Source organism: Micropterus salmoides, unplaced genomic scaffold, assembly GCF_014851395.1.
Source record: "Micropterus salmoides isolate LMB-PRFRI ecotype aquatic unplaced genomic scaffold, ASM1485139v1 Ms_hic_scaffold_2, whole genome shotgun sequence".
Classification (NCBI taxonomy): domain Eukaryota; kingdom Metazoa; phylum Chordata; class Actinopteri; order Centrarchiformes; family Centrarchidae; genus Micropterus; species Micropterus salmoides.
In genome coordinates this window covers 29,226,836-29,240,800 of record NW_024041150.1, presented here as the reverse complement: position 1 = coordinate 29,240,800, position 13,965 = coordinate 29,226,836, and the positions used below count along the sequence as shown (strand labels likewise).

Here is a 13,965-nt window from a genome sequence, read left to right as displayed (position 1 = left end):
AATCTCCCCTCAGGTCAGTTATGAAGCTTAAAAACATGTTGGGTAACTGGTTTAAATCTGTGAGGTGGGTGGGCATGAGCAAAACCAGTACAGCTGCACTGGCTGTACTCTGCAGTTACAGTACCAGATATGTAATATCTTAACTGTACGAATCCGATCATCTAAAATACACAGTTGTAAATGTTTCTATTGTCTAGCAGTGTTTCAGAAGGATCATGATCAGAAATTCATAAATAAACAAGATTTTTAGTTCGTAAAACCACCAGATTTGTGTTTTCTTTCTAAACAATAGTTTAGCCCTTGTAGGCTGTAGCAAAACTATCCCTTAAAAAAATGGTGCGATTTCAAAACGGTACACAGAGCTACATCAAATATATTCTGGAACATATTAATTATACTAAAGTAATTATAAAATCAAGTGGTTTTAAAAATTAATGATGATTATTTTAAAGACCAAAACAGGAAAGCAAAACGAAGGTCAAGTGGCCCCTTGATAAGGTACCAGACCAGTGATTTAAATCATTAAAAACTGTATTAAACTGTAAATTAAAATGAGGGTGTGATCTTATAGGCTCCTTAATGGAGCACCTTGGTGAGTGTGTGGCCTGGGTGGCTTTACACTGGATAATTACAGCATGTAACTTTCAGATTGAAACCAGCACGGGCCGCTGTGGCTCAGGAGGTAGAGCGAGTTGCTTGCTAATAGGATAACCGTTATTTCTATCCCCAGCTCCTCCAGGCTGCATGTCGAAATGTCCTTGGACAATATACTGAACCCCGAATTGCCCCTGCCATCGGTGTATGAATGTGTGTGAATGGGTGAGTGCAATGTAGTGTAAAAGCACTTTGAGTGGTTGGAAGACTAGAAAGGTGTTGTACAAAAAGAGCATTTACATGTTGAGCAACCCGATCTCGTCACATGTACACGCTTTGGAAAAACCGGGGCGATTGTACGCAAAACATCGATTTTGCGTGTGTATGATACGCTGCAATAGCGTTGCAACACAAAGGAGGCTAACCCTACCTGCTAGCACGTCGGCCGTGAGCCCATCAGGCCGATGTGGTCAGCTGTAGGGTTAGCTGGTCGACATGCATATATTTACTGACTTAGGTTTAGGCACGAACTTCTGTGACGATTAAGGTTAGGGTAAGTTGCCTTGGGGGGTTGTCAACTCCTTAAACACAAACATCGCTAACTAGCTACTTAGCGACCGGAAGCGCTACTAGCATTTCCGGTCACCCCAGGGCGTCACATACACATGCGTCCTGGATGCGTCTCATATATACAAACGTAGGGGCGTCTACTATACACGCAAAATCGCCGTTTTGCACACAATAGCCATGGTTTTTCCAAAGCGTGTATATGTGACGACTGAGCATGACAACAGGCTGTGTTGAGAGAAGAGTATGAAGGCAAGTGTTTAGGTGGACCCAGGATCAGACACAGAGCACAGGAGAATATGCAGAGTTGGGGAGACCATGTGTAAGTTGGCGTAAGCAAGAAGCAGGCAAGTTGTCGCAGACGAGATCCTGTTCCAAGTGGTTTGGTGGCCAGCTACGCCACAGCCTGGCCGAATTGTCACTGAGGAAGGTAGTAATCACAAAAACCCACATTACCTAGAGGCCAGGAAAAAAAGTAATGGCTTGAGGTACTCTTGCATGGGGTACGAAATAATCTTGCGACGAGTCACAGGAAGCCTGGAGTATCAAACCATAAGGTGATTGGAAGATTGAAGACTGGTGTGTAGCTCCGCCAGGTGCTAAGATTGTCGTCACACTCATAACACAGCCATACACACAGACAGACAAAAAGGGAGGGGGGAACATGAGAGGAACAGGAAACAAAACCAGAGCCACAGCACTGGCTGTGACAAAGAGGGCTGACCTATGCTGAGATTTGTGTGCAGACCTTTCTTCAATGCGTTATAAACACTTCACTTCATTGCAAAGTACGCTGTAACAACAGATGTATGTGCTTACCTGTTGATTCAGTTATTTGCATAGGTGAGACAATGAATGTATTAAAAGGGGAAGGGGGCCCCACTGAGGCTGCATATATAAAGGATCCAGATGTGATCAATAAGTTTGGAGTTGAGTTATTTAAACACGGGCAGTCCAGCTGTTTCAGACAGCCAAAAGTGAAGTTTTGCAGTGTGCTGGCTCTGTGCATCTTAACATGATTTGTGATTCTTAGTAGAAACTTAAAATGCATTTTGATGACATTAGTGTTTACTGCATCTTTAATGACTCTGGGTAATTGCCTCATCCACAGCCTTACATGCCTCAGTATCCAGTCTGTAGGTCCTTCTCTTTTTATGCTAATCACCACAGACCACCCTGCCTGTCTGTCCACCTCAGTAGCATTTGCAACTCGCTGATGAAAGCCGACAAGCTTTTTATACAAGCTTGTACATATTCCGCTGTGGTGCAGAGGAGTCTTTAATGTTCCTTCTGTCTCCAATCGTGACAGCACCTCTGCTTAATTGCAGTGTGCTGGCGGCCCTTTTGGTTTACCGCTGTGGTGCTGGCAGAATCAAAGCTCTCTGGGTTAAGATACTCCCGGTGGGGGGTTTTTGGTAAAGGGTTATTGCTGAAAATATACAGTAACTTTGAGAGAAGAGCTGGCGTGTTTAGATCCATAAATTTTGCTTGTTTGTCATGCTGATGAAGAGGGGCCTTCTCTGTTATCTTGGGGGGGGGGGCTAGCGGCACACTGCAGCAGAATAAACTGTCATCCATTAAAAGCAGGAACACAAAATAGGCTGTTGTCCAAGCGAACCTCCTGGATGGCATAGCTCCCCCAGCTCTGCGCTAGTAATTGGCGCCGAGCTTAAGTGCAGAGCAGCGGCACAGGGGGCTTTGTGGAAAAACCTACAATTGAAGTTCTGTGAAAGGAGCAACAAAAGCAAAGTGTGTTTGACACCCTGGTTAGCTCAGTTGATGTGACCTCTGCAGGTCGGCCAGTCAGACTGGCAACAGGCTACGATTTTGTCTGCTAAAGCTGCTTTAGGGCTTCACCTTAGAAAATCAAATTAATTTGGCATGGAGGAAGCCTGCGTCTTATGTAAATGAACAGCTGAGTTGCAAAAGCACATTGAGTTTCCTGAGCAGAATATGAATGCAGATAAATAAAGAGGAGGGAGTGATATTTTGAAAGAGTGCTTCTCCCCTGAACACACACACACACAAACATAAAAAACACACACACACACACACTCACACACTCACTGCCCGCCCAGACTAAAGAAGCGGAACAGAAACCTTTTCAGTGTTACAGAGTGCTTATGATCCAAATAGTTTTATTTTTCAGTGGCAATTGAGGCAAGAATAATTAGAAATCTCTTGTTCATTTCTGGCCGAGGCCTGGAGAAAATTTAAGTGGTTGCCACGCCTCTGTTTGAAAATGATGGGCCTGCGTTTCAAAGGTACTTCTATATGTAATGGATTTTCTCTTGACGAAAATGAAGACTTCATCATTTCAACAACAAAACATTCAGATAAAAGTTCAGATAATTTAAAAGGTTAATGTAATTTAATCTATTGCTATGAAATGCTATACATACATTCACAGAGTTTAGTGACCTTCTGACTTTTCCTCCCATGCTATCACAGGGTGTACATTTGTGGTTGAGAGTGAAATACCTTGACAACTATTAGATGTATTGCCTTTGAATTTTTCTGCTGCACCTACATGAGGCTGAGATATTTGTTTTTTATTGAAATTCAACAACTAATGGTAGCATGAAATTTGGTACAGATATTTGTGGTCCTGAGAGACTGAACTGTAAAACATTGTTTGTAGTTGTTCCAAATGGCTTGAAAGGCGGGGTGAAAAGCCGTCCTACATAGAGAGGTGGGAGATGGTGGATTGTTTAAATCGGGGGGATAACGGTGCACATTTCCAGACAGTCTCTCCTGGAAGGCATTTGTAGTGTTGCACTATGAAAAGCGATAGAGAGCTATAGAGAGAAGTTCAAACTCTGGCTCCTTTCTCACCTCTGCACAGCCATTACGGCATGACTGAGAGAATGTCAGACCACCAGCTTTAGAAAGTTACAGAGATGGTCGGACACAGCTCCCCCCCCTAATCCAGCGTTGGAAAGGTGTGTGGGGGGGGAGAGGGTTCCTGAAGCTGTTCGACCACCCGACAAGCAGTTCTGATGAAACACAATGGCAGCTTCAGTCTTGTTAAAAGACTATACTCCTTCAAGCTTACTTATTATTCAGACATTATCAAAAAAATGTGGAGGCAAGGCATAACACTTCCCGGTGTGGGTATTAAGCTGTAGTCGATTTGGAGTATGTTTACATGCAAAGAGAAAGAACAGAACATGTACTTGTCATTTGACTTCGCCAATGGGAACATTGTCTCGCTGATATTTTCTCTCTCTCCCACTTGTTCTCTCCGTTGATTTGGCTTAAGGCGCTTGCCGGTAAGAAACGATCTAAAAGGCTTTCATCAATAAACACACAAGTACAAGGCCTGATGTTGATTCTGGCCGCTCAATCAGTCTTAGCCCTCTTTCATTTTCTCCATCCGTGTTCTCGTTTGTCTTTCATTATATATCTCATATTCCTCTCTTGCTTCCTCTGCGTTCTCCCTCTTTCATTGTCCTCTCGCCCTGTCCTTCCCTCACCCCATTCTCCTCCTGCTTTCTCCCCCTCTCCGCTGCTCTCTCATCACTCTCTCTGGGGTGTCATTTCGGGCGAGGTAAAGCCTGTATCTGTGGGTCCGCAGGGAGGCTCCCCTGCAGACATGTAATGATCCAGACACGCTCTCAGGCGCACTCATGCACACACACCCACCCACACCCACCCACACACACACACACCCACACACACACACACACCCACCCACCCACACACACACCCCCCCCCGCACACGCACACGCACACACGCACACGCACACACACACACACACACACACACACACTCACATGCACACACACACACATGCACGCACACACACACACACGCACACACACACACACACACACACACATTAGCATACATGTTTGAGGACAGAAATACACTTGATTTGATTCTCTCTTTCTCTACAGCTCTAACAGGTCCAGGAACAGGGTGGGGCAGATGCCTAAAAAGCACCGTAGGGACACTGGCCAGCCTATTCTGTTAAGATAAAGAGTTAGAAGGTAGAACGATGGGAGAGAGGAAAAGCCCAGTGGAGAGGAGGGGGAGGAAGACAGCGAGGTGAGGTTCAGATTAAAGTAATGAGGATTGCAGGGAGACTGTGGGGAGGGAGTGATAAGAGAAAGAGTGTGCAGACAGGATTTGTGATGTTCTTTGACTCAAGGCTCCTACAAAATAAGAAGTGTTTGATTTACACTGATGCAGCAACGTGTTCGTCGGCTGCTTGTACTGAGCTCCAACCTCCAAAATCTGCTTATCACACACCAAATTTTTAGTTTTTGAACACATTTAATGCCGTCTCTGTTGGGACCCCTGCTGAAATAAAAGAGGAGTCTGCGTTTTAGATGAATTTCTAATGTTCTGAACACGGCTTTAGTTTTTTTAATGCATCAGTATTATATGTATTTAAACAAGTCTGATGTTGTGCTTATTGTTTGCTGTTTTACCCAGTTTCCAGACAAATAGTTGGAGACAAACAGTCAGAGCTTCGTAGGTGGGATTAAGGATGGAGCTGTTGTCCTCTTGTGCCAGGCCAGATACATTTGTGACATCCATGAAACATAGTGGCAGAAAAATTACAGTAAGATATGATGGACACAGTGGTACAAGTTAAATCGACATATCCACGACATATCCACTATACTACTATATACTAACACAATATCAGGCTGAATTATAGTTTTTTACAGTCGCTAGGACACATTTCCCAATACTTAGGTCACTTTTTCAAAACTCTTCACACAGTTCTCCAAACCAACTTTCAGCTCGGCACAGCAGTTCATTTCACTTTCAAAATGCACTAAAACTACCAAATCACTTCATACATGTCTCAAATTAATGTCGTGTAAAAATTCAAGACTTGGGCCAGATAAGAAAGCTTGAACTTTTACCAACATTTTTATTATCAACAGAAACAGACACCAATTAGAACACAAAAGTTCCAGCGGAGTGTGTCAGAGATCGGTGCAAAATAGAGTCCCATTCTGTCACCAGAACAGAGACCCGAGTCGACATGAAAACCATGTAACAACTGACTTTCACCTCCTTTTGGACCTCCTTTTATAGCTCTGTTTCTTGGCTTCATATCATCTCTTGGCTCTCTTTCCTACTGCACCTGTATCTGGGAAATTCCCTAACTGCCTGCTCCTCCTCTCGGTGTCTTTTGCATGCACTCCGCTTGATCATGCCATTTCATCCATAACCGGACTTTTATGGAATAAACTGGTGTTGTTTGTGCTCTATGCTAGAAACAGGACATTCTTACTGTGATGGACTATATTGATGTATGTTTTGTAATACAATTTTCACAAAATCTTCTTCTATATTTTCCTTTGCAGGTGTTTTTGATGCTGCCTCACTGTGCTCCCTCCCTTATCTCCCAAAGCACACAAACTTGCTCACACACACACACGTGCTACTGCTGAGCCTGGGCAGAAAGGAGCACACACACTCAGAGCTATAGAGTTTTAACACTGTGATCCTAACTTTACACTATAAAATAACACTTTAAATGATGACAATGTAGACCACCATTGCTCTAGTAATTAATTATAACAATTTAGGCTATAATGCTCCAAAATAATTCACAACAAAATCAACTCCTTTCTTCCAGAACACTAGCAAAGGTTGACAGACAACAAACACACTTTGTCACCCACAAAACAATGACCTAAAAAAACACTAACAACAGGTAGCATTATACAATGTTTTCTTGTGAAAAATAAGGATACATCTCTGTTTATAATTCACTGCAATATATATTACTGGAATGAATCAGACATGATGCAGAATGCTTCAATATATTTTATGTCTTTTATTAATTTTAATTTTTTTGCACTGAGTAATTCCAAAATACAAGAATTTGTATACACACCATCCACTGATACACATACAATAGTTATGCTAATCTACTCGGTCTTCTCCATTTGGCCACAGGTTCTCATCCACATCACATCTTATGTCATCTAGGGCAATACACCTAGGAAAGAATCTTCTGGCATGCCTGATCCATACCTGGCAATCTTCTGCTAATATGTCCAGGCATCATTGACACCATTCTGGGATGGGCTGCAAACCACTCGGTGACTGCGGAGTGGTGAAATGCCACATTGTCCCATACAGTTATAAATGTTGGCTGATTTCTTCTTTCTCCATCCCTTTTCTCACCTAGCACAACCCTTCCATAGAGATCATGTAGGAACGCAAGGAGACGTTCAGTGTTGTATGGCCCAATTAGTGGTTTGTGTAACAGCAGTCCAGCAGTGGATATTGCTGCACACATTGTGATGTTGGCACCCCTCTGGCCCGGTACATCCACTGTGGCTCTCTTCCCAATCACATTCCTTCCTCGTCACCGTGTTTTGGCCAAGTTGAAACCCGCCTCATCCACAAAGATGAAAATGTGGGGTGTTGTGGGGTGCCTGCCTTCAATCTCCATGACTCTCTAAAATAAATCCACAAGGCAACATAAGCTGTTACAGTAGAAAACATTAACTAAAAAGTTGTCTTCGTTTAGTTTTGTTCAAAAACAGTTCTGTATTTTATTGTGATCTTACCTGAACATATTTGCTAGTATAGTTGCTTGACATGTTCAGAGTTCCTCTCAAAACGGTTTCATCCTTACCTGATGTTTTTTCAGGACTCTAGAAACAGTTGTTATGCTTACACTGTGAATATTTGCAAAAGTAACATTGTCTGTCAAGACTCTGTCTCGAATCTCAGTGAGTTTTATGTCTCATCTGAGACTACAGCTCTTGATCTTCCTCTTCCTCCCTTCTTCCACCATGCATACGTTTTCCTCGCCCACTCCCAGCCACTCTTCTTCCTCTTTCAGCCACTTCTCTATTTCTGGCTGGGTCCATGTTTACATCACAATGCAAAACTACTCAGCAGTTGTCACCTTTTATAATGAAAATGAAAGAGTAACACCTGTGTAGATGTTCATCTACAATGAGAATCAGCTGTGGTTGGTCCAATTGTCCAATTGTTTTTATAGCATTTAATTTTAGGATTTACAGTATATTTCATTAAAATATTACTGTAGAATTGTAGCAAATTGCTGTCTTATTCAGTTTTGTATTATGTTATTGTTTTGAACTTAAGTTGAACAGTTTTGAAAACAGTATTCAAGCATGTGCAAATTGGCCTGTAAGTACACAGAGTTTTGGCGGTTGTTGTGTCGAAGTGAGAAAAGAATTAATGTAATTTGAAAGATGTAGTCAGTTGAATGCATTTTGTGCCAAAGCAATGATAATTGATCCTCAGTTTGGCTCACATGTATATGTTGTGCTCACTGTGTGAAGAGTTTTGAAAAAGTGACCTAAGTATTGGGAAATGTGTTCTAGCGACTGTAAAAAACTGTGATGACATGACATGAAAAATGGCAAGTCAGTCTGATTATCAGATTAATTTAGATTCTTACATTGCTGAATTCTTATTGAGCCATTGAAATACCTGATATGACCAATTCCCCTTTTTGAAGCAGTGAGAAGAGCTAAAGCAAAGCACAATTTTAACAGTGTGTTCATGTAGGACTCCATTGGTCTGAGTAAGAAGCTGCTTTAGAAAACAGGGCTTTTAACTCTGTGATACACTCATAACTGGAGGTTATATAGACTGTTTTTGTGCTGCTACAACAAAGAGGAACCTCTGTCTTGCCGGCTGTGCCATCTAACCCTAGAATGAAATAGGTTTAAAAATATCTCTGCTCCTGGGGATCTTTGGCTTCACCAAAGGCGTAAAGTGGAAGCATGGAACAGCAGAGGGAAGCTTTATTTCTGAGAATTAATTCCAGAGATAAAGCCTCAGACGTAAGCAAACAGTCTTCCTGGAAAATGAACATATTTGTTAGCTTGCCCAGAACAGCCTTTGAGGATTTCTTTAAACTTTCTTACTTCTCCACTGTGTGTTTCACAGTTCAAGAAAAGGTCTTAACATTTCACTGTCCCACTCATGAGTAAATCTTCAAGTCATTAAGAAAATAAAGTCTTTGTCCTTGAGCTGTAACTCAATGGCAGCTGCAGATGTTAACAGCAAGACAAATTTCTGTATCTGGCTGCAGCTGTTAGCAGCACAGTCTCAACTCGACCGCCTGTCCAGTCTTTTCTTTATTTTCTCTAACAAAGTCACCTCGTGTGTTCTGTGCATTTAAATGTTTAAAGTGTTGGCAGAGACAGTTCAGTACCTTTTCACTTGGATCATCCACTACCATGTGAAATATTGTAGTAGGTATGGTAGAGTAGAGATAGTTTGTTTGTTAATGTGCAGTCACTGTGGGTGTGTTGTGCTTTGTTTCCTGTCTGTCCTGATTCCTCATGAGTTCCACCTGTGTTTAATTACGCTGCCTGGAGTATTTATAGTCCTTTTTTTCAGTTTCTCTTGTGTCATCCATGTCTTGTGCACCTGCCTGGTCCTCTGCCTGTTTGTTCAGGTATATGAGTTTTTGGATTGGATGTTTCACATCTGCCTGTCACTCTGGACTACTGCCTTTTTTGTCCGAGGATTTTGGATTTGGACTTCGCTTTGTTGGATCTCAAAAAAAGCAAATCCCGCGGAATACAGTGTGTCTGCGATTGGGTCCCACACCTGTTTCCCTGCCCTGGCACAGGGCACCCTTTCTGACAGGTATTTGGCTAATGTGAGACATCCATGTCAAGCTCGCTTCTCTAACCTTTAGGCCACCACTAGCTCAGTGTAAGTTCAACTGGGAAGACTATCTTTAGACATCACTTATCCACAGCCCTCACTCTGCTTCCTAACAATGACTTTGCTGACTGTGTTCTTACCTTGTTTTCCACTCAGCTTTTGGTGCGTTCAATGTCTAATGGGAAGTTGGAATTTACGGGTTCAGGTCAGAAATTTCAATGGAAACGCCCCCTTAAGTCTGATTTCCGACTTGAGAACCTCACCAACCCTGACCTCAAAATCCAAGATCGCTACTCCTGGAATCAACAGTAGTGAAAGCTCTAGTGATACTTTTTATCTGACTCCTGTCTCATTTGTGTCTCATTAAATCAGTCGTGCACACAGTGCTGTCCAACTTATATCTGTAGAGCTGTTGCTATGGTGTTTGTATTTGCAAAATACCACATAATACGTTGTTATCAACTGCTATTGCTAACAATGGATAGAGGCATCAAATCTTCCTTTCTAAATCTGTTGTAGTACTGGAACACCGTTAACTCGGGTGTGACGTCATTCCCAGCTCTGACCTCCGACTTCTGAAATAAATAGAACGCACAATTACACCATGATCGGCTAAGCCAATCATGAAGTCACTATCACACTTTAAATCTTTTCTCTCCTCTGCTGCCAGCTGTCATTCAGTACAAATCACTGCGAAAGCCAGGACATATCTGACCTGTTGATTCATAATACAGACGTTCCTGAATACCAACCAAACATGGACGTCTCACTTGAGCCGAAGACAGAGAGGAAGCCAGGGCAGGGAAACAGGTTTGGGACTCAAGCAGGCACATATTTAGCCTATTTATTTTTTATTTTTCACCTTTTTATTTATCCGGTTCAATGAGAGCTTTGCTCTCTTTTTTCCAGGATTGCCCTGATTTCATTCACACAGTTATATTAGAAGCTGTCCAGTAGAACCATAGCCTGATCTGCTGGCCACTGAGCAGCTCCACTGGAGCAGCTGGGGTTAAGGGCCTATTTCTGGTCACAAGCTCGCTTCTCTAACCTTTAGGCCACCACTGCCCCTTTATAGAAACTCAAATATATTTGGTTTCCCAGTTGTAAATACAAGTTGGATGTTGACATGATCGCTATTGACAAGTCAGAAACTATTACGATAGCGCTAATATGACATAAGTAACAATGCAAGTTACATTATGGGAAGTGTAGGATCCCGAACATTTTGAGCTTGACTAAAAGGGGAGTAAATAAATGTCAGAACTACTGCATAGCTGGATACCACCATAGGTAGTAAGAGTTTGTGTGAACTGACCCTTTAGCCTATGCCTGTCGCTGTTACAGCAGTTCTCATTGCTACAGGGAACGGAGCTTCAAATTGCCTTTGGAACATGTGTACATAGCCTGATACCCCAGGATCACTGGCTTGCCAGCATGACATAAAGTAGCATTTTCCACATTGCAGTTGAAGGGCAGCACTAATGCTAATGCACCCCTCGGGTCTGAGAGCTGACTCTGTGTGTTAGTGTGTATCTATTCACAGTGTTAGATGGTATGTCAGGCTTTGCCCTTGGTCTCCCGCAGCAACAGTCATTCTGTTACTGATGGCTGGACTATGGGTCATCTCCCTGGTGGCCGGGCCCTGAACAGCTGTGCATGCGCATGTGTGCGTGTGTTTGTCAGAGGTAAAAGGGGGGGACAAGTTGATATATGTGCATGAGTTATCATTTGTCATGGCTTAGTATGTTGGCAGGTTTGGGCACATAAAGACACACCATATAACAAAGTAGGAATTAGAGATCACTAATATGATGCGATAAATCCTCCAAAATGTGTGTGTGTGTGTGTGTGTGTTATTTTTCTGAAACCCTAGAGATCATCTGAGGTATAAAATTCCCAAGGGATGGGTGAAAGGTCATCTGTACAGATGACAAGATCATAGAGCGAAGCAGCTGTGGTTGCCCCGGAGGACTGAGCATGAAGCTACCTTCATACACTCATTAGGTTGTAGTCAGCTGTGTGTGTGTGTGTGTGTGTGTGTGTGTGTGTGTGTGTGTGTGTGTGGCAAACATCTGTGTGTATTGGGGGTATGGGGGACTATAGTTGTTATTTTTGTTCCTGTATCCATGTAGTGCACGTCAGGTTTGTCTCCGTTGCTTGTCTCTGTGTGTTACATTTTTTCCATGTAAGTATGTATCATGTGTATTACGTACAAATTGTACTTCTGCATTTGTTTGCCATTTTCACATGGCAGCAGCAGGAGGTGGAGACAGATGGAGGTAAGCTAACAAAAAGATAGAAGAAACAGAAGGAAAATAAAGGAAAAGAGGAGAACTAAAGTTTGAATCACCTGAGGGAAGAATTTAAGGGAGATGTGAGAATAACTCCTTCAAATATCTCCATCGGAAGGCAGATTGTGTTTGTAAGCAGGCGCAGCCACGCATAGATTGGCAAAAAAACTGAACAAAAAAACTGTCCAGGGCTCACAAATAAGCAAAATGTCACACAAAAATGTAAAGGACTGCAAACTGAAATTGGAAGTAACTGCCACTTATTGGCAAAAGGTACGTGGCATAAATGTGATATTTATTATTCCATGGTGAAAATAGTGATAGTTATTGTTATTGTTTTTTTTAGCTCAGAGTGTATCTTAAATAGAGCGTGACTGATATGTCGGCAGCTGATATTGAAACATTGCATATCACACATTTCAGAACCTATGTACATAGACTGCATTTTATATGTTTGCAACCCGGTCTCCTAAAAATTAGTTTATATGCAAATTATTTGTTTTGACAAAAACATTTTGAGGTAATTGCTGCCTGGGTTATGTTCACTGGCAACGTTTTATTTATTATTTTTGACAGAAGTGACAGAAGTGCTAAATTCAGTCAAGCTGTCCTGTAGTTAAAGTTTAGTCTATAACTTTTATTCGCAGGAAATGTGCAATAGGTGTTGCAGGCACTCACAATATCTAATAGTTGGCTATTGTGGGGAATCATGCATCATGCAATATCTACCATTACTGCTGTAGTGGGTGAATGTGTAACTGTTGGGGATTATGTAGTAATCCAAGTGTTAAATGTTACTCTAGATTAAATGTTATTGCACTGTTATGAGTTCTGCATCTGTATGTGTTTAAAGCTGTTAATGTTGTTCATGTGTGATTGTGTGTGATAGCAGAGATTGCTGTGTGCTGCCAGACGCTGTGGTCTCTAGAATGCCCACGACAAATTTCTCCCAAGGGAGAGAATAAAGGCTAATCCTGTCCTGTCCAATCCAACAAAGTGCAGGGCCGGTATTTATCTCTATTTAGCTTCTCAAAGTGCCATTTTAGTCTTAAGTGCTGTGAATTCATGAAATTCACTCATACTTTTAAACTTAAGAATAAAAGCAAGTTATCAAATTTCTCAAAGCTAAGAATCACTCTTACTCTCCCAGTTATTTAAGAGAGCTACAGAGGTCTCTCAAGTGGTTAGGAGCTGCCTGTAGGACTTGTGATGGCAGGGCGGGAGCAACACAGGTGACTGGGATCAAGGCTAACGAGGCAGGCAGGCAGACAGCAGAGAAAACAGAGAGACAGCAGAGACAGACAGGCAGACAAACTGAGCATGAAACAAAAGACAAGAACTTAGGCCGTTACAGATCCAAACATGAACAGAACTGAACATAAGGCACAGGCAACTAACACAGGGGAAGAAACATACAACAGACTAAAACCTAATCATACCGACAGACTACAGACGTAACAGGGAGAACAGACTGAACTCATAACAGAACACAGAGCAGACATGGGGCAAAAATAACAACCAACACAGAAGTACACAAACCAGGAGTTACACTAAGACACGAAACCAAAACCCAGACACAGAGAAACCAAAATCAAAACACAGTGAACGCATGGCCAAAATAATATAACACAGAAAACCAGGACAGGATCGTGGAAACAACTCCTTGCTTTTTCAGGTCAAAATATTAATTCTGAGGTTAATTATGAATTTTCAAGTTTAAATTTCCTAATGTAATATGATCCATATATTACTTAAGTATTTTAAGCCTAAAAGATCCAATAGAAACACTTAAATGCGCTCTGGCTTAGATATACACTAACCAAATGGGAGCGGCTCACTTTTGCCTTGTAACATTTTACCTCTGAGTGCAAAACATTC

General features: G+C 42.0%; 1 protein-coding gene across 2 annotated transcripts in view; it reads left to right on the top strand.

Moving 5' to 3' along the window:
• Positions 1–13,965, top strand: part of gal3st3 (galactose-3-O-sulfotransferase 3) — a 39,191-nt gene that overhangs the window by 13,513 nt on the left and 11,713 nt on the right. Inside the window, exon 1 of one of the 2 annotated variants that reach the window (XM_038730749.1) lies at positions 9,559–9,775. The exons of the other annotated variant lie outside the window; for it this stretch is intronic. Within the exon in view, the coding sequence (XP_038586677.1) occupies positions 9,586–9,775 (190 nt within the window). The 5' untranslated portion in view covers positions 9,559–9,585. Of the gene's footprint in view, positions 1–9,558; positions 9,776–13,965 lie in introns of those variants that run through there. 2 annotated transcript variants of the gene reach the window in all.